General features: G+C 37.0%; 1 protein-coding gene across 6 annotated transcripts in view; it reads right to left on the bottom strand.

Moving 5' to 3' along the window:
* Window positions 1-20,821, bottom strand: part of eif4g1b (eukaryotic translation initiation factor 4 gamma, 1b) — a 66,292-nt gene that overhangs the window by 3,876 nt on the left and 41,595 nt on the right. For all 6 annotated transcript variants that reach the window (XM_081370102.1, XM_081370099.1, XM_081370098.1 and 3 more), the window contains 14 exons: window positions 20,011-20,400; window positions 17,800-17,946; window positions 15,874-16,110; window positions 15,679-15,783; window positions 13,906-14,226; window positions 12,860-12,971; window positions 12,672-12,780; window positions 5,439-5,701; window positions 4,382-4,503; window positions 4,119-4,291; window positions 3,666-3,791; window positions 2,954-3,035; window positions 1,883-1,981; window positions 1,638-1,775 (listed from right to left, as the gene is read on the bottom strand). In XM_081370102.1, coding sequence (XP_081226228.1) covers window positions 1,638-1,775; window positions 1,883-1,981; window positions 2,954-3,035; window positions 3,666-3,791; window positions 4,119-4,291; window positions 4,382-4,503; window positions 5,439-5,701; window positions 12,672-12,780; window positions 12,860-12,971; window positions 13,906-14,226; window positions 15,679-15,783; window positions 15,874-16,110; window positions 17,800-17,946; window positions 20,011-20,400 — 2,424 coding nt within the window. The remainder of the gene's footprint in view (window positions 1-1,637; window positions 1,776-1,882; window positions 1,982-2,953; window positions 3,036-3,665; window positions 3,792-4,118; window positions 4,292-4,381; window positions 4,504-5,438; window positions 5,702-12,671; window positions 12,781-12,859; window positions 12,972-13,905; window positions 14,227-15,678; window positions 15,784-15,873; window positions 16,111-17,799; window positions 17,947-20,010; window positions 20,401-20,821) is intronic.

Raw genomic sequence — 20,821 nt, 5'->3', positions numbered from 1 at the left:
GGAAAAGGAAAAAATATGAGTTGGAAGAAAAAAAATTATATTTCAATGCTTTTGTATTTGCTTGCAAATTGTTTGTGTTCTAAAATACACATGTTTGTTAGGGAATACAAAAGCATTGAATTGTAATTTTTCCTCCCAGTTCATAACTTTTCCATCACCAGAACTTTTGTTTTCCTCTTAGGAACTTTACATTCAGTCGCACAACTTGCAAAACTAATTTTAATTTGGGAGCACAAATGTTTGCTAGCGAATGCCAAAGTATTGAAATGAGATTCTTCCTTCCAGCTCATATTTTTCCATTACCAGAACCTTTATGCTCACAAAGATTTGTGTTCTCTCACAAAAGTTTCTTAGATGAACGCAAAAGTTTCTCGGTTGAACGCAAAAGTTTCTCAGGAGAGGCCAAAAGTTTCTCGGAAGAGCAGGAAAGTTTCTCGGAAGAACGCAAAAGTTTCTTGGAAGAGCGCAAAAGTTTCTCGGAAGAACGCAAAAGTTTCTCGGAAGAACGCAAAAGTTTCTTGGAAGAGCGCAAAAGTTTCTCGGAAGAACGCAAAAGTTTCTCGGAAGAACGCAAAAGTTTCTCGGTTGAACGCAAAAGTTTCTCAGGAGAGGCCAAAAGTTTGTCGGAAGAACGCAAAAGTTTCTCGGAAGAACGCAAAAGTTTCTTGGAAGAGCGCAAAAGTTTCTCGGAAGAACGCAAAAGTTTCTCGGAAGAACGCAAAAGTTTCTCGGAAGAACGCAAAAGTTTGTCGGAAGAACGCAAAAGTTTCTCGGAACAACGCAAAAGTTTCTCGGAAGAACGCAAAAGTTTGTCGGAAGAGCGCAAAAGTTTCTCGGAAGAATGCAGAAGTTTCTCAGAAGAGCGCAAAAGTTTCTCGGAAGAGCGGAAAAGTTTCTTGGAAGAATGCAAAAGTTCCTTGAAAGAGTGCAAACGTTTCTCAGAAGAACGCAAAAGTTTCTCGGAAAAGCGCAATTTGTTTCTTGGAAGAGCATAAAAGTTTCTAGTAAGAATGCAAAAGTTTCTCGGAAGAGCGGAAAAGCACTGAAATATGACTTTCTCTCATCTCGTATTCTTTTCCACCATACGTGCCCTTAGGGGATGTGACCTCTGTAGTAAATTTGGTAACACTATTTCGATAGTCCACTTAAAACATTAGAAGTAACTTTGCAGCAACATGTCAACTAACTGTCATTAGAGGATTAGTAGACAGTCTGCTTAATATCTGCTAACTCTTTATTTTGTTGGTCCCCCAACAGACATTCTACTGACTATAAGCATCTTGTCAACAACAAGTCAACTTATTCTCCTAACCCGGACCCCAACACCTAACCATAACCTAACAGTCTACTAATACGCTAATGAGAGTTAGTTGACATGTAGTTGAAAAGTTACTTATAGTCAGTAGAATGTCTAAAGTGGACTATCGAAATAAAGTGTAACCGTAAATTTCCTTAACTCGCCCTGTTAGCGTGAATCCAGAACATCCTTTAGATCACACACACACACACACACACACACACACACACACACACACACACACACACACACACACACACACACACACACACACACACACACACACACACACACACACACACACACACACACACACACACACACACACACACACACACACCTCCAGCCAGTCAAAGATCCTCTGGTTGTCTGCTTTCTCCTGCAGGAGTCGCCCCAGTTCTCTGATGATGTCTTCTGGACTCAGAGATGATTTACTACTCTTCCGGTCACACTCCTCACCCAGAGTGAACTCCACTCCCTACACACACACACATTATATAGGGGATTAATAAACAGATAGTTTATGTTTATACAAGAAGCGTAACTATAATTCCAGATCGCTACAGTTGTGGTCAATTAATTCACCTTTTCGGTGACAAACTTATTGACGTCCTCGTCTTCAGGCAGGAGGTCTTTCCAGCTGAGTCCCGCATCTCTCCACATCGCTCCCACTTTCTTATGACTCTAAAACAGGAAACAGTTCCAAACAAACACTTTCAGAACTCGATTCAGAACACAAGCACTGCTAAAATCACTTCCTATTCCCTATATAGTGCACTATGCGGTGTGTCACACGTGTAATTCCAATTGTATTCCCTGACTATGTCACTCTTTTGTACCCATAATGCATTTTATAGTGTACAGCAGTGGTCTGCATGATTAAAAAAAAAAATAAATAAATAAAATTGTGATTTTTCAGACAAAACTGTGATTGAAATTTAAAAAGCATTTAAAAAATGTGGCCAAAATGTGTGAGATTATATATTAGTATGACTATAAAATAACCATAATAATAATATAATAATACATTTAGAAATAAAATGTAAAAATAACATATGTATTATTTTTATTATAATTATTACTAAACAGAAATAGTAAATAAAACAAGAAATATTGCTGAATGTAATATTTAACTTTAAAATAAAACGAGTATTTAAAAATATATATTTTACAGTACAACTGTAAAATTACAAAACTAATATTTGTCTGTTTTAATTTTCAAACGTTAAATCATCAAGCTTTAATTTTGTTAGAAAAATGTAGAGAAGCTTCTCTTTTGTTGACAACATTTATTATTTTTATTATGATTAAACAAAATTAGTAAACATAATATTAAATATTGAAAATGTAATATTCCACTTTAAAATAAAAATTAGTATTTAAGAAAATTTAAATTATATTTTACAGTACAACTGTAAAATTACAAAACTAATATTTATTTGTCTTAATTTCTTTTAACAATCAAGCTTTTTAAATTTGGTGGAAAACTAAAGGGAAGCTTCTCTTTTGTTTAAAGGAGATTCTCATTATATATTTATTTAAATCAATTGCAGCCTTCATTAAGCAAATTAGTTTTTCGTTTTTTTTCTTCAGTGAATCAATCATGCAGCCAAAGTGTCAGGATGTTAATTAATCAATTTACAAAAAACATCCTACCATTCCTTTACAGAGCAAGTTGAGAATTTCCACCAGAAAATCTCCAGCTTTCCCAAGAGGCACCAGTGGTTTAGACACCTCCCTACAAATACAGCACAGGGGTCAGAGGTCAGCAGGACCATTTGGTCATTAGAAAAGATTAAAGGTGCAGTGTGTTAAAATATAGCGGCATCTAGTGGTGAGGGTGGGAATTGCACCCAACAGAAGTTACGGTGGCCAACAGGAGAGAGCAGACAGTAGCCAGTTTAGCAATGAGCTTTCTATACAAAGATAAAGTAAGAAATTAGGTTTACTTAATTGTTCAGTAAAACGATATGTTATTGTGAATATTATTGTGACTTGTTCATCATTGTGTCAGTGTTTTATTGGCTGACTTTAGCTTTAGCTTCTTTACACGAAGAACAACAGTGACGAAACGCGTGTGTCCGTTCAGGGCCACTGTAGAAACGTGTGTGTGAGGAGACCCGCGGTGTGTGTAGAGAGAAATGCTCATTCTAAGGTGATAAAAACACAAGTAAGGTCTTTACACACCACTGAAAACATAGTTATGTATATGATATTGCAATTTCTGTCAACAGATCCTCCTAAATATTACACAATGCACCTTTAAAATCTTATATCTTATTGTCAATTTGATCCATTTATTGATTTGTGTGTGGCTTCATCAGCAGGGATATTCTTGGCATCAGCGTAAAGTGGTTTGCAGGCTCACCTGAAGAGCGGCCCCATGGGAATTCCTCCCTCATGAAGCATAGGGCAGATTAACTCAGCCAGATATAGCCAGATATGAGGAATATCAATCGCCATATCCTCCGCAACCTCCAACACCTCCAACAGCCTGACACGATTATTAGGATTATATTATCAGGTCAAGTCACCTTCATTTATATAGCGCTTTTAACAATATATATTGTTTCAAAGCAGCTTTACAGTGATAAAAGGAGATTACAGTAACAGAGATTGTTTGGCTTTACAGCAGCACTAGAATAAAGTTATTGTCCAGTTAGTTTTTATTGATTCACTTCTGTTGTAAAAATCATTAGACATTAACTTAAGGGCCGCTAACACGACACCGTTTTAACTGGAAACAGAAAACTTTTAATGTGTTCTGGCCGTTCATAAATTCATTTGGCTATAAAGATTGTATTACGCACACATCTCTCACCCTTTGTAGTATTGTTGTGTAGATAGTGTTTGAGTTTTGACCAGCTGGTGAAACAGTAAACCCAAGTGCTCTCTAGCGAGGGCGCTGCGCTCCAGCGTCGACTCGATTCCTGTCCGCACGAACACAGACAGCAGAGACGCACAGTCCAGCTCAATGACACACTGCAGCGCCTCCTTCAGGACAGCAGGAAGAACAACACGTGAGCTTTTAACAGCCAACACAAAGCACAACACACCGGTGGCATGAGGTGTTTAAGTGTGTACCGTCAGGTCATTGATGTGCAGGTACTCCTCTATGATGGCAGTCGATTTCTTCTCCAGTTCCTCCTCTGTCAGGGCCGGTTTGGAGGAAACCGGTGGAGGAGTGGGAACAGTTTCTCTCTTTACTGTAAGAAATAAACACATACAACAAATCCTATTAAAAAAAAAATCGCTTCCATATCTGTTTGTGTTTTGTTCACTCTGCTTTTAAAGTAATTGTTTAACTTTACATAACAGGAACTAGTCATTCTAAAGTCAATATTATTGCAATAATAGAAAATAATATTACTGTAATTGTGCAAATTAAAATGATCATTTAGACGAAAACCGAAAACTAAAGAGTTATATATATACACAGAGATTGTTCATAAACATTTTAACATTTCTACAGAGTAGTTCCTACTCCAATTTGATGTTGAAATGTAAACATTTATAACTAGAGGCTTTGATTAAAACTTTTTTTTTTCATGACAGATTTATTCAAACATATATTAAATAAATAATTTAATAGAATATGCAGAAATTTCAGTGCATCACTAGTAATAATAATATTACAATAATAATAGTAATATTAATAGTTTACATTTTACAATAAGGTTCCATTTGTTAATGAACTAACAATAATTTTTTATTCTATCTGTTAATATTACTGAATAAACATGAACTAAAAATAAACAGGTGTATTTTTATTTACTAGCATGAAAAAAGATTAATAAATACTGTATTGCTCATTGTTAACATCTCAACCGATGTTAACGAATGGAACCTTATTTTGAAGTATTACCAGCAAATAATAATATTAATATTGCAATTATAATAATTCAAATTTAGGGCTGGGTATTGCTACTGACATCTTGATTATAATCAGATTCTGATTCACAAGCTCTCTAATCTATTTGGTTCATGATTAATTCGAAAAATCAATATTCAATATTTTTACTAAAAAGACACACTATGAAATTATCCATAAAACAACCTCAAACTAAGCTAAAAAAGAAACCAAAATACAAAATCAAATGATAATACAACTTTCAAAACTATAATGTCCAGTTCGTCATACCATTCTCACGGCTGCCACGCTCTCGCTCTCTCTCGCGCTCGTCCGTCATGCTGGAAACGCGCCGCACCATTTCAGCGGGGCGCTGTTCTCGTTCTCGACTCCTCTCTTTCTCGCGGCTGAAACTCCGCTTGCCAACGGAGGGGCGATTCCGGTCCAGCCGGTCTGATCCGCGGTCATCACGCCGGTCATAGCGGTCGCCGCCCCGGTCCATGCGTTCATCACGCCGGTCGAAGCGATCGCTGCGTTCCCGACTGGAACTATTCCTGAGACATAAACAAAGGGATAAACTCATAAATGGAAGTATACAATTAAGATCCTTTAAATGAGTCCATCCCCCAAGATTCCTGTTATAAACATGAGCCTCATCTGAAAGCCAAAGAGGGAGGTGCTGCTCTAAAGTGTTTAAAGTAGTATTTTCAGTATTACATCTCAGATTATCATTTAGCTAAGGCTGCAAAACCAACTCCCTGTTACAAATATAGTAGAACTATCACTTCTACCACTAAAGATTGCTATATTAAAAATATTCCTGATCAGTTTCATCATCCCCAGCATACCAGATAGCTTAGAAGCACTCGATTTTGCCTCTTTTGCCTCTCTTTTCCAGCACTTTAGACACGGTTGCTCCCTTGGGCTTAAAGAATATTAAGGAAAATAGTCAGACACCGTGGCATAACGATCACACTCGGGCCCTTAAGAGAGCAGCCCGAAAAAAAGGAGAAAACACAACTAGAGGTATTCCGCATTTCGTGGAAGGAAAGTGCTATTGCATACAGAAAGCCCTTAAAAACTGCTAGACCTGCTCACTTTTTCACTCTCTTAGAAGAGAACAAAAACAGCATTAGATATTTATTTGATACAGCAGCTAAATTAACAAGAAATAAAGCTTCAACTTCAAATGTTTCCAAACAGCACAGCAGTAATGACTTCAGTAATGAATTTCTTTACTTGGAAGATTTATACTATTAAAAAGAGAGAAAAATATAACCATGCAACAGTCCACTACAGTATAGCATCAGATGTCGTGCTTTAGACCCCGTGAGGAACAATTCCATGCATTCGTTGCTTTAGAAGAGGAAGAATAGTTTAAACTTGCTAAATTGTCAAAATCAACATCATGTTAGACCCTATACCGACCAAACTACTGAAAGAGATGCTCCAGAGGTCATAGGTTCTCTTCTTAATATCATTAATTCATCTTTATCATTAGGATACGTACTGAAAACTTTTAAGCTGACTATGATTAAACCTCTTAAAAAAACAAACAAACACAACTTGATCCTAGAGAACAAGTTAATTACAGACCAATCTCGAATCTTCCTTTTCTGTCAAAAATACTAGAAAAGGCAGTATCTTCACAATTATGTTGATTTTAGAAAGAAATTAAATCTGAGGATTTCCAGTCATTAGAGTTACAAATGATTTGCTCTTATCATCCGATCGTGGTTGTGTCTCTCTATTAGTGTTACTCGATCTTAGTGCTGCATTTGATACTATCGACCACAACATTCTTTTAAATATACTCAAATTATATTTGCATTAGTGGAATCGCATTGGAATGATTCAAATGGTACTTATCTTACCGGTCTTAATTAGCAGCAGTAAACAAAGAGATGTCATATAGAGCATAAGTTCAGTATGGCGTACCACAAGGCTCAGTACTAGGACCGTTGCTGTTCACTCTGTACATGCTACCCTTTGGAGATATCATTAGGAAGCATGCTGTTATTTTTTACTGTTACATTGATGATACTCAGCTCTATATTTAATCGCACCCTGACGAAACATACCAACTCATAAAATTAACGGTATGCATAGCTGATATAAAAATCTGGATGACTTGTAATTTCCTACTACTTAATTCTGAAAAAAAACAGAGGTTTCAATTATTGGACCAAAAACGTCTGTAATAACCTAGAATACTGTCTAACACTTGATGGATGTTCTGTCAAGTCTTCGTCCTCGATTAGGAACATGGGTGTGCTCTTTGATACCAATCTTTCATTTGAAAGACACGTTTCTATCATCTGTGAAAATGCATATTTACATCTAAATTACGACAAATGCAGTATGACTATATTAGCCCGGTTCTGTCAACACTGCATTGGCTCTCTATTAAACATCACATATATTTTAAAATCTTGCTGATTACATACAAAGAAATAAATGGTTTAGCTCCGCAGTACTTGAGCGAGCTCTTTATATTCCTTCACGTCTATAGCGATCTTAAAATTCTGGCCAGTTGATAATACCTAGAATATCAAAATCGACTGCTGGCGGTAGATCCTTCTCCTATTTAGCACCTAAACTCTGGAACGGTCTTCCTAACATTGTCCGGGAAGCAGACACACTCTGTCAGTTTAAATTTAGACTAAAAACACATCTTTTTAACCTGACATACACATTATCACATTTCTATAATTCACATCCGTTAAAGGATTCTTAGGCTGCAAAAATTAGGTCAACCGGAACCGGGAAAACTTCCTATAATAACCAATCTACATGTTGCCTCGTAAGAAGAATGACATCTGCACTAATATTAGTCTCTCTGTTTATCCCGAGGTTACCGTAGACAGCTGTATTCGGTCCGTATCCAGATCAGAAGGTGGACCTGCATCTAGACACGACCACAATGCATCCCTGTCAACTAGACAATCCCCCTGAAGACCTCGCCGATACGACAGCCATCGGCACAGATCCTCAGCAAAGACGGTCCTATGACCAGCTTCGTCATGATGAATCCGATCTTCAAGCAAAAGGAACTGGATGAAATGTTTGAATGCTACATATCCATAATCTGATTCTGACTTGTGCAGGGTTTTTCCTACATTGAAAATTTTGTCCTTATTTGATCAGTAACTGTGATTTATTATGAGTGATGTAGATGTAGATGACTGCTGCGCTTTGACAGGGCGCATGAATGAATGGTTAAAAAATTTAATGAATGGTTAAAACAACTCATCTGTCCAACACTGAACTCACGAGACGTCTAAATCGGTGTATAACAAATCAGTAACATTTTACAGTAAGATTCGATTAGATAACATGAACTAATAATGAACTGGACTTCTACAGCATTTATTAAACTTTGTTAATGTTAATTCCACCATTTACTAATACATTATTAAAATCAAAAGTTCTATTTGTTAACAAAAGTTAATGCACTCTGAAGTAACGAACAAACAAACAATGAACAGCTGTATTTTTATTAACTAACATTAACAAAGATTAATAAATACAGTAACAAATGTATTGCTCATTGTTAGTTCATGTTAGTTAGCCTAATACATTAATGTTAAAGGTGCTGTAGAATGGATTATTTTATTATTTTATAATGTTTCCTGGGGTGCCCTTATAATGTTAGTATGTTTATTAGATCAAAATTTGTTATAATTTAGAAATAAAAGGCATATTTCCTAGCCTGATTTCATACCCTGATCTGAACACTCTGTTTGAAGGGGCGTGTCTGCTGTGAGACTTCAGTGTAAACGCCCTCTGCTGTGATTGGCTGACATGCTTGCATATGAAATATCTGGCATTACATGTAGAGCTATCTGGAAAACATTTACTATTACAGCGATTATAAGTTTTTACTATTACAGCTATCGGGATTAACGAATCATGATAATTTTTTTTAAGTATTTAGATCTATTCCAGCATTGAGCAGATGACAGCCTGTTGATCGCGTGAATGAAGATCTTATCACTGCAACGCGATTTACTGATGCATAAACAGTGTTGATCGACTTTGAGAGAAAGATTATCTGTCTGGACTTGAACAATTACACATCAGAAATTCACATAACCCACTGGTTCTCCAGAGGCTCGGATGAAGGAGCTAAAAAAATATTTTTGTGTTCATTTGTAGTTACATCCAAACACTGAACAACTGCCATGCTTCGTTCGCTCGTCTGCAAGCCACGATGTCTCTCGAGGAAAAAACTATATCGCGCTGGATCTAGATAACACAGTGTAAATTATCGTTAATAAAATCACTACTTACCGCTTGCGGGAATATAACGTTATTTGAAATTGCCCCCTTCGTCCGTTTGAGACGCCGAGAGAAGCCTGCTTGATATTGTTCCAGGTTAGAAAAACAGTCCGCGGTGAAATGGGCAGAGCAACTAACAACTTCGAATTAAACTGTAGCGGTATCCGATTATAGATAGATTATAGATAGATCTGCCATTTTCTCTATGATCCTCGCTTGTTTCTTCACCTGCAGAACTTACGATGATTCGGCTGTGCAGTTTCGCCTGGCACTGAACATGGGCTGGCATTTGCAAATTTTTAGAGGCGTACATATTAATGATCCCAACTGTTGCGTCACAGTTGGTGTTATGTGGAGATTCGCCTGTTTTTCAGGGGTGTTTTTCAAAAACGAGATTTAAATAAGAAAGAGAAAACTATGGTGTTTGAGACTCACTGTATGTCATGTCCATGTACTGAACTCTTATTTAACTATGCCAAGATAAATTCAATTTCACATTCTAGGGCACCTTTAACAAATCAAACCTTATAGTGAAGTGTTACCAACAAATCATTTACTCAGAACACCTTTGAAATGAAAACGTTAGCAAGATTTAGCCTAAGCGCTATACAAATAAAGGTGACTTGACTTTTCATACCACTTTTTTTTGCTAAAGTAATGAGAGTAAATCATGCATAATTACATGCAACTAACCCAAAACCAAACTCTACCCCTACAGTAAGTACATGCTGTTAATTAATATCACATGTATGATTAACAAGTATCGAGGTGGAGAGTAACAAAGTACATTTTCCAAGTATCTGTACTTTATCAGAATATTTTTATTTTAGGAAACTTTTACTTCACTACATTCCAAAGCATAATATATTTTTTTACTCCACTATATTCCATTAAAACATGTAGGGCCTCTGAGGGGGCGTTTACATGACAGAGTCCAACTAAAACCAGAAAACCTTTTGCGTTTTGGCCGTTAATTTACACAACAACTGCGTTTTGGAGGCCTGAAAAACACAAACCTTTGAAAACTGGTAAGGGAAAGTTTTTGAAAACGATACCATTATTGTCTCCGTGTGCAACTACAAAAACACAAATTCTGTCTGTAGGTGCCAAAGTGACATCGCCAACTACTGGCCTGGAAGCAGAATACAGCGGATTCAGTCGTTTTCTGTGTGAACGGGGATCGTTTTGACAGCGTTGACGTCTGTATGCAAAAAACGCAAAGGAAAAACGTTTCCGTTTTAGGACATGGTTGTTGTGTAAACATCCTAAGATGCAAGAGGGATGTCTGATTCATGAACGAGTTGATTCTTTCCAACAAACCTGTTGAATTGGTTCACAAATCGCATTGAATGATTAATTCGTGAATATATTCTGATGGCAGCTGTTCCTGAATCAACAACTCATTGATTCAATGATCTGGTCAAAACGAGCCAAGAACCGGGAGATCGCTGGAACTTGATCCTGCGCTAGTAGGCAAGTAGGTAAGAAAGTGCATGCATCTTCCCTACTGTTGTAGTGGTTACAAATGACATAAAACTAGTATGTTTGGACCCATGTGATGTCTGCACATCGTATTTTTATACTAAACCATTTATAGCCACATATTTACACAAATTTAGTTTTTCCTCTTTAAAAAAAAAAATATTATATAGTATATTATTTCACTTGTTTGCACACTTGAACTATCAGTAAGTTATTTTAGTATACTTATAGAATACTATAAGTTCATTGTTTTTATAGTGTGTAAGTTATGGTAAAAAAACAAAGATAAAAAAAGAAACGTTAGCTTATTTGCTGATCAATACATGTTATATAGTTTGCACTAATCTCTCTTATTACTTCTGGCTAGTGCTGGCTAAATAATAAAAATCAAGTAATTTGATACTTTTACTGAAGTGAAATTGAAAATGGGTAATATTTTAAAGGGTTAGTTCACCCAAAAATGAAGATTCTGTCAGTAATTACTCACCCTCATGTTGTTACAACACGTAGGCTCACTATTGGCCGAACATATTGTGGAGCATTTAATTTTAAACATAAATCTTTAGTTGCATCTCAAAACTCATAACGGTCACTTTCGATCAATTTAATGTGTCCTTGATGAATAAACAGCATTCATTTCTTTCAAAAGAATAAACAGATTTCTGGAAACAAAATTAAAATCTGTGAGATATAGTCACAATAACAATGACCTTTTTTACTCTAAAATTAAATGTGATTTTCAACACAGTTGAAAAACCCTAGAGCTGTCTCTGATTTGCTCATTTTAAAATCTTTCTCAAAGATATTAAAATGAGCAATACGCATAAAACAAGCATAAGCAATAATTCCAGTTGAAATCTTATATCCAACAAGAATCTTGTAAAATAAAAAAAATGCTAAATCTAGTAAAACACTACAAATACAAATGAGTATGTGTGTTATATTACAAGAGTGTCAATGTTCTTAAAAGGGTCATCGGATGCAAAATTCACTTTTATATGGTGTTTGCATATAAATGTGTCTTTGCAGTGTGTGGACAAAACCACCATACAATGAAGAAAATCCATTCTCTCCTTTTTTTAAAATAATCACAAAGCCTAAACACTCAATAATCAGGCCGTTTGGATTTTCTGAGCACTATAATGTCATATTGCTCATGCTCCGCCCACAACCACTGACGGACTGTGCCGTATTAGCATATTTCCTGTATTAGCATATTTCTAGTATTAACATATTTCCCATATTAGCATATTTCCTGTATTAGCATATTTCTAGTATTAACATATTTCCCATATTAGCATTTTTCCTGTATTATTATGTCCTGTATTAGCATATTTCCTGTATTAGCATAATTCTCGTATTAGGATATTTCCCATATTAGCATATTTCCTGTATTAGCATATGTCCTGTATTATTATGTCCTGTATTAGCATATTTCCACCCTACTGTCCACCGAGGCATCACTTTATGTGTCTTGTGTTGTCTTGTCTCACGGTGAGCAGTTGCTCATTATTATTTAAAGAGTTGTTTTACACAACCATTGAGGAATTTTAACCAAAGTGTGTTTCAAACTTTACATGAAGACCCTAAAGAAAAGAATCACACCAACTTGTGGAAAACGGGCATCCGATGACCCCTTTAAAATCTTATAAACAACACTATTTTGAGTGATGGGTTTCAAACCTCGCTTTTAGTGCACAGAGAGAAGAGATTGTGTGTGTGCAACACCGCTCGTATTGCATGACATGATGGTAATCTGACCTGTGAGGAACCCTCCTGTCAGAGTCCACGCTGGCGGATGAGGAAGAGGAGGACGGTTGCTGAAGTGCTGAAAAGCGATTCAAAGTGCTCGGACGACCAGAATCCTGGGCTGTAAACGAACAGATAAGGGTTACATTATGGCTGAAGACGTGTGTGTAATAAAGTCCTGTGCACTGAAACACACTGACCGCCTTCGCTGGGTTTGGCTCCAGTGCCTCCGCTGCTGCCTTTGCCCCAACTGCCCCACGTGCCTTTACCTCCAGGGGCCAGAAGCTGATTATTGAAGTCCAGAGCGCCCGGCTACAACACACACACACACACACACCATTAGTGTTCAATGCTCATACTGAGTGTTCGTGAGGGAACTGCAAGGGCTTCGTGAGTTGATGAAAAGCTAATAATTAACTAAATCACTAACATGTAAAGTTCTAATATTTAAAATGCAAAAAAAAAAAAATCTAAAAACATATAAATAAAACACTTAAAATACAAATATAAGACAAAAATATATTTTTTTACCTGTGTGTCATGTGACCATCAGAGAAACATGAACAAGCAAATGTGCATTTAAATAAATATTTTAAGCAATACCTTTAAATAATTTACATAATATAAAAAAATAGTAACCCAAAGTTTTAGTTTAAACATTTACAATCTAGAAGTTGAAATAAATAATTTTATTACCTCACTCACCAATTATATATTTTGTATAATATATAAATTAAATAATGTAATTATATTAATAATATAATACAGGTTTATTATCGTTAACAAAAACTTAAACTATTAACACTTGAAAAACTTAAACTGGCAATAAATAAAAATTAAAACTGAAATGGATATATATATATATATATATCAATAAGAATAATATAAATGACCGAAGCACATAAGCTAACTAAAAATTATACTAAAATTAAAATGTAAACTGAAAGTCTCAGACCTTGACTGACTTCATAATAATAATAATAATAATAATAATAATAATAATAATAATAATAATAATAATAATAGGACAACCAAGTCTGATCCAAAATCAATAAATAATCAAACTCAGATTACTTAATAATAATAATAATAATAATAATAATAAGTAATCTGAGTTTAATTATTTATTGATTATGGATCAGACCTGGGATGGCTTCATAATAATAATAATTAGAGTTTGATTGATTATGAATCAGACATTGGTTGGCTTCACAATACTACTACTACTAATAATTAGTAATCAGACCTTGGTGATCTTGCTGAGTCGGGTGGGATCGATGGGTCTGTTCTTTGTGGAAATGGGCACCGTGTTCCAGCCGTCATCAGGTGCCTGGTTGCCACGGGAACCAGGTGTGTGTGACCCCCCGCGAGACCCCATGGCCCCTCCTCCACCACCACCACCTCCTCCTCCTCCTCCTCCTCTTCCTTCTCCTCCTCTTCCCTCCTTCTTAGACATTAGCTGCTGCTGAACTTTGGCCTGCTCTCGGTGCTCCTCAAGCTCCGCCTCCTTGTGGATCTGCTCGATGGTCTTCGGCCCCAGATCTCCTCTGCGAGGAACCCAGTTATTCTGAGAAACAGAAATGCTTAAAAGTCACCATGAAATCAAAATGGACACTTTTTTTTTTTTTATGGAATATCACAATATTTATTTTGAACGATTTATCTCCGATTTATCATGTTCCTGGTAATCTTGAATCAGAAAAACTTCCCCTCATCTCTTCTCGTCTCTGATGATGAGGGCGGGGCAATAACCTGTCACTCACATGAGATCCACCAATAGCAAACCACAACCATCCAATCAATTCCCCACAGACAAAACCAAGCCCCGCCCACATTTGTTCTTGTTTGAGAAGCAGTTTCACTCGGATATATACAGCACAATAGAGAAGAAAAGACTAGCACGATTTCCCTTTCATGTCGACTTTAAACAAATGTTCCAGGTTATTATCAACGTAACGTGCAGCAACATGATTTCACTGATCACTAATGGTAGTCGTCAATCAGTTTGTAAAAACAACAACAAAAGTGATGCACTTATGAAGGGAAGGTCTTGCAAAGGGTTAAATGAAGCATTGAAGCACCTGAACTACATGAAATCTCCAGTATAAATGTGAGTGTGAATCCATCTTTTTAAAGTTTGAGAGGAAAAAATGGTAAAAAAAAAAAGGGTGGTAATGGACAACAACACACTGAAAATAATCCGTGTACTTGTGTTTCCACTGTCACTCTTTTATTCCCGCCCTCTTTTCTGAACTTCAGTTGTGCTTCATCTGAAATGAAACTTAAAACTGTCTTGGGTGTGTGTGTGTGACACACATGGAGCGAGTTTCCTAAGAACACACACTGAGAGAAAGCTACGACTACCACACACAGAAATCTTTTTACTTTAATTCATGCTCCTGGTTTTATTGCGCACAAGGTTTGATCCTGCAACAGGAAAAAGTGAATCGTTCACCACAGACTATTAATTAATTAAGTAAATACTGGATTCTGATTGAAAGACAACTTTAAAAAGTCTAGCATGCGCTCTGGTTTGTTCAAGGAAGGGAAAATGGCAGAAGTGTGACAGTGTATGTCACACTCACACACACACTCATCACTGCGTTCCAGTCCACTTTTAGACACACACTTGCGAACTTCCCTAAGCACTTCCCCTCGGGGGAATCGCAGCCTGATGATGTACTTGATTAATCCAATACATGGTTGATGTTTGACACGCATGTGCGGAATAGGATGTTTTTAACACGTTTCTCGTATTTAAATGTAATTTAAACTGTAATGCAGAGTTAAAGATAGAATAAATAGATACAAATGGTTGTTTCATTAGACACTACTAGCTATAGAGTATTTAAAATTTATTTAAGCAACATTTCATCAAATTGGTATCGAAAAAGTATCGTTCGGAAATCGGTATCGAAGTCAATTATTTTTAACTATACCCAGCCCTACACACACACACTCAGACAGCTGCACATACACTCACACACACACACACACACACACACACACACACTCTTACCCGTCGTAAATCGATAACGTCCTGCAGCATGAAGCGGATTCTGGAAGAGGTTTTCCGCTCCTTAATAATCTTCTCCATTTGGTGGAAATATTGATCCATCCGGGGCTGATAACACAGAGAGACACAGCTCAATATCAACACACACACACACACACGTCTTTCGTCCGCTCCTAGACGTCACGTGTGTACGCTCACCTTCGCCTTCTCGAAGTCCAGGTCCTTCCCGATGGTGGACAGCAGCCGGCACAGACACTCCAGACTCTCCTCGTCGTGGTTCTTCAGCAGCTTCACGATGCAGTCGTGCATGATGGTCTCCGTCAACATCTTCAACTTGAACAACTCGCCGATGAACTTGATGTTGCCTAGTGATCGTCGACGGGCTTTGTCTTTGGCGTCCTCAAGCTCCTCCTTCAACCTTTGCTTCACCTCTTCCTGTAGAGACAGGAAGTGAAGTCATCATAAATACCATTATGTATAACGATGTGACATGGGCAACATACATACACGCATACATTTAGAATGGCATACGGACATAATATTGTATTTTTGAATATTATTGTTGGTATTTGTATATATTATTAACTGTTCTTTCTGGTTCTCAAATCTGATTGGCTAAGAGCCTTTTCCAGCCGTGCGATATTCACACAGTATCAGAACTGGAACGTTTCACCGTTTGTATCACAATTACTGTTGTGTCACGAAATGTAGTTTTTTTTGGCGAGAATGTAGTTATTTAGACCTCAAATATGCGAGTCATATATAAACATAGTGCCTATTTTACAATCTGTTCAGAAGCTTTCGCAGGTTCGAGCTCTAGGACATTTATGTTTTATGTAGATAGTGGTTAAACATGAGATATCATTAATTTGGGGTATATCAAACTGGCAATCTTTGGTCTTATTAATCTATTACTTGTTCCAGAGCAAATCGATTTTGGTTAAGGGGAAAATTAAGTTTCATAACTTTATATTTAGGGTATATTTCACTTAAATCCTGTACTAGAGTGCTGCTTTTGTACATTTGACTGAATTGTTTGCTTGTGTTTATTTGCTATTGTGTTTAAATATTGTTGTTCATTAAATATTATTTTCTATAAGTAATATGCCGTATCATGCCTTATTTATTTACTCCCTTGTGCCGCCGAACTGTTGTATAAACAAAATGTCACACTCGTAGCCGTGCGATACGTGACCCTGGACCACAAAACCAGTCACATGAATCAATTTTTTGAAAAGCTGAGTAAATAAGCTTTCCATTGATGTATGGTTTGTTATGATCGGACAATATTTGGTCGAGACACAACTATTGTAAATCTGGAATCTGAGGGAGCAAAAAAATCGAAACAGAGAAAATCTCCTTTAAAGTTGTTCATTTATGTTGGCGATTGTGCAGCATTCACTCACGCAAATACATGTTTTATATATTTACGGTAGGAAATTTACTAAATATCTTCATGGAACATGATCTTTACTTAATATCCTCATGATTTTTGGCATAAAAGAAAAATCGATAATTTTGACCCATACAATGTATTGTTGGCTATTGCCACAGATATAGCCGTGCGACTCGAGACTGGTGATGTGATCCGGGGTCACATATGCTGTTATTACCTACGGCCGAATCAGAGCTACGAGTGTGATATTGTCCATTTAATGTGTAACCGTGCAATATGCAATGATAAATACTTTAAAAAAATGTTTAAAAGCCCTAACATTAGATAGTCTAATCAAATAATAACAATGAAACTTCCCATAGTATGAAGTATGCATGCTATAAACTGTGGAAAAGTCATATTGGCATGCTAGTATGCTACTTCGAACACAGTCTTAGAATAGTTTGCATACTGTCTTCCTGATATAAATCATGATGATTGCAAATCATGTTTCAAACAGTAGTCTAAAGTTACTCGTCATACTGACAAAGTATGCATTCATCCCTGCAGTGTGGGAAAATACTGCACGAAAGCGTGATATGGCTTAGGGCGATTATGCAGTTGCAAAAGCTGAGAATTAATTCAAATAAATGCAAAGCGTGTTTTACAGTGAAGTGCAGCGCTGTGTTCTTTTACAACATGATTTATAACGTTAGAAAAATTTGCATTTTGGATTTTTTTGTTCCTACCCCTGTGGCAGCATCCAACTCCTTCTGCTTCTTCTCGAACGTTTCATCATCATCTTTATCCTTCTCGAACTCTTTCTGGCAGCGATTCAGCAGCAGTTTCCTGAAATTCACTGACACTCCAGGTTTGTCTGTGGTGGGAACTTTCAGCTGTGACGAGAGAGACAAAACACACATTTACACAACTAGAGTTGAAGAATGTGCTTTAGCGATCACACACTGGTCAGACACATGACACATCACTGCTAGGGACGCACCGATATGAACATTTTGCCTGATACCGATAACCGATAATTCTTTATACTTGAAAGCCGACAACCGATATATTGACCGATAAATCTAAATCCAAATTCTTATTAAATTTTTGAGAGCCTGATTACAAAAACAAAAGTCTCACCATTAAAACCCATGTTCCAAGCACACATTTATAATGTTCTCATTATTATTTTACATAGACTATATGACAGACTTGTGCCGCACATGTTGCACTTTTCCTTTTTTGAAGTGATTCCAATCATATTTCAAGCAATTCACAACCATCATGTTGAACAGTGCGCATTTGAAGTGTCTCAGCTGAAGGAAATAATACATTATTTATCAGCTTTAATATATATATTTTCTTATATCGAGCATCCCTAATTACGGTGATCTTCACTTTGATCACCAATGCTACATTTTTCTAAATGTCAATCATTTGTTAACACACAAGTATTCATTACTTCAATGTGATTTAGTATATGTACATTTCTGAAATGCATAACTTAGACAGTTTCCTCTGATAACAGATCACTCTAAATTTTAATGTGGACTTTGAAACATTGGCTATTTTTACATGCACAACTTGTGTTTCAATCGGACTGAATTCATTTAGTGTGTTTAAATGTGTTTACATGAATGCTAAACATCTGATCAGGTTAATGAGCGCGTTCATATGTTACAAGCTTCAAATCGGGATAGTTTTTAGCTAGACAGATAGAGTTTCCCGCTGTTTGTGCATAATAACTATTCTCCTACATCACTTCTTTATTCGTTTTAACAGTGTTAATGATCACATGTTCACAGCAGACTTAATATTTATCCATTTCTGGTCATAATTTGGAGACTGAACCATTGTGCCGCTGCTTATATTTATCAGGCAGTAAAAATGCCCAAAACCAGTCGTCTGTGGATGCGAGTCCTAAACAAGGACTTGTTGGACGTTGTCCCGCTGAGGGAAAGGAGAATTATAGGATGACGGGACACTCGTTTATAAGACACTTTACTCAACAGGAATAACAGCTCGCTCCTCACGTCATTACGCTATTTCTACGTCATTGCAAATGCGCAGTCCTTTCAGTTTCAGTTTTCAATCCGATCAAGTGTTTACATGTCCTCTCGATCGGATTAGAAAAGGAATAAACCACTCCTTTCAATCCGATCGAAATTTAATTCGGATCGAGCTCAATCGAGTTGAGCCGTCAATCATTTGGTTGCATGTAAACGTAGCCAATGTGTATTGTGAAAAACGCTATACAAATAAATGTGAATTGAATTGATTTTGATCACACACACACTCACCCCCATAAGGCAACGGCACACGTTTTCTGTGAAGCTGCTTTCAAATGATGTGTATTGTGAAAAACGCTATACAAATAAATGTGAATTGAACTGAATAAAAACTAAATAGATTTTGATTAGTTTAGCCTGCTGTCATGAGACTGGTCTTGATAGATCCCTTGGATCATGCCGAGAACATCAATATCAATGAAGTATCAAATATCAATTTCATGAAGTGATTCCAATCATATTTCAAGCAATTCAAAACCATCATGTTGAACAGTGCGCATCTGAAGCGTCTCAGCTGGAGGAAATAATACATTATTTATCGGCTTTAATATTTCAGCCAAATTTTCTTATCAGGCCGATAACGATAATATTAAAAATGAACATATTGGCCGATATATCGTGCATTCCTAATGTATTTTTGCTCACAAAAAAAGTATTCTTGTCGCTTCACAACATTAAGGTTGAACCACTGGAGTCACATGGACTATTTTAACATATAGTAGTCAACATTTGAAGTGGGTGAAAAAACTTTACAAGACAAGAACGGGTATTGCTGAAAATTCATGTATAACTTTGATGAAAGATTTTGATCCACTTCAGATGCTGACTACTGCACATCGACCGATATATTGGCACTGCGATCATGAATTTGCTCACACACTCACTCACCCCCATAAGGCAACGGCACATGTTGGCGTAGGCGACGGAGAAGTTGGGCTCTGAGATGGCCTTCTCGAAGATGAGGTCGATGACTCCTTTCAGGCGCTCCTCCGTGTCGATGGTGAGCTCGGTCACTTGCTTCATGAGCGGCTGGAACATCTGCGGGGTGAGTTTGTTCAACACACTGCGCACACGCTTGAACAGCTCCTGCGTGTTCATGAAGTCGGGGTCGTCCTCGTCCACTCGAGTGTGTGTGCTGCGCTTCACCGACGGCTTCCAGGCCTTCTCTGCTTTGTTGAGCTGCACGTCCTCCGTCAGGGACACGCTAGCGATGATCTTACGCGGCTCTTTCCCGCGCTGACCCTGACCTGAACGCCGAGGGCCACTCAGACCCGACGGCTGGGGAGACCGAGAGGAAAAATGATTATTTATTCATTTATTATTGTTTAAATGCCGTGTCAGCAGCAGGGATTCTTCATGGTGAGAATAGTCAATCATAAAAGTTATGTAATTAATAAAAAGGTACATGAGACACTTAAGATTAAGATAGATAGATGGATGGATAGATATGAAAGGTAGGTACAGGGCTCCAGACTAACTTTTTTTATTAGGAGCGCTGTAGCCCCTGACTTAAAATTTTAGGAGCGCAAGCAGAAAATTTAGGGGCACACCTTCACATTTTCCCCCTAAATAACTATTACAGACAAATGCTTTGATGATAAATAGATTAAGCGTACAGAAATTATGGTGCAGTTTTATTTTAAGATCACAGGGCTCCAGACTAACATCTGAGGGCCGCGGCTCTAAGTTCTACAGAAAG

The sequence above is a fragment of the Scardinius erythrophthalmus genome (genome assembly GCF_964197995.2).
Source record: "Scardinius erythrophthalmus genome assembly, chromosome: 7".
Taxonomy (NCBI): Eukaryota; Metazoa; Chordata; class Actinopteri; order Cypriniformes; family Leuciscidae; genus Scardinius; species Scardinius erythrophthalmus.
This window is presented reverse-complemented; position numbering and strand designations above follow the sequence as displayed.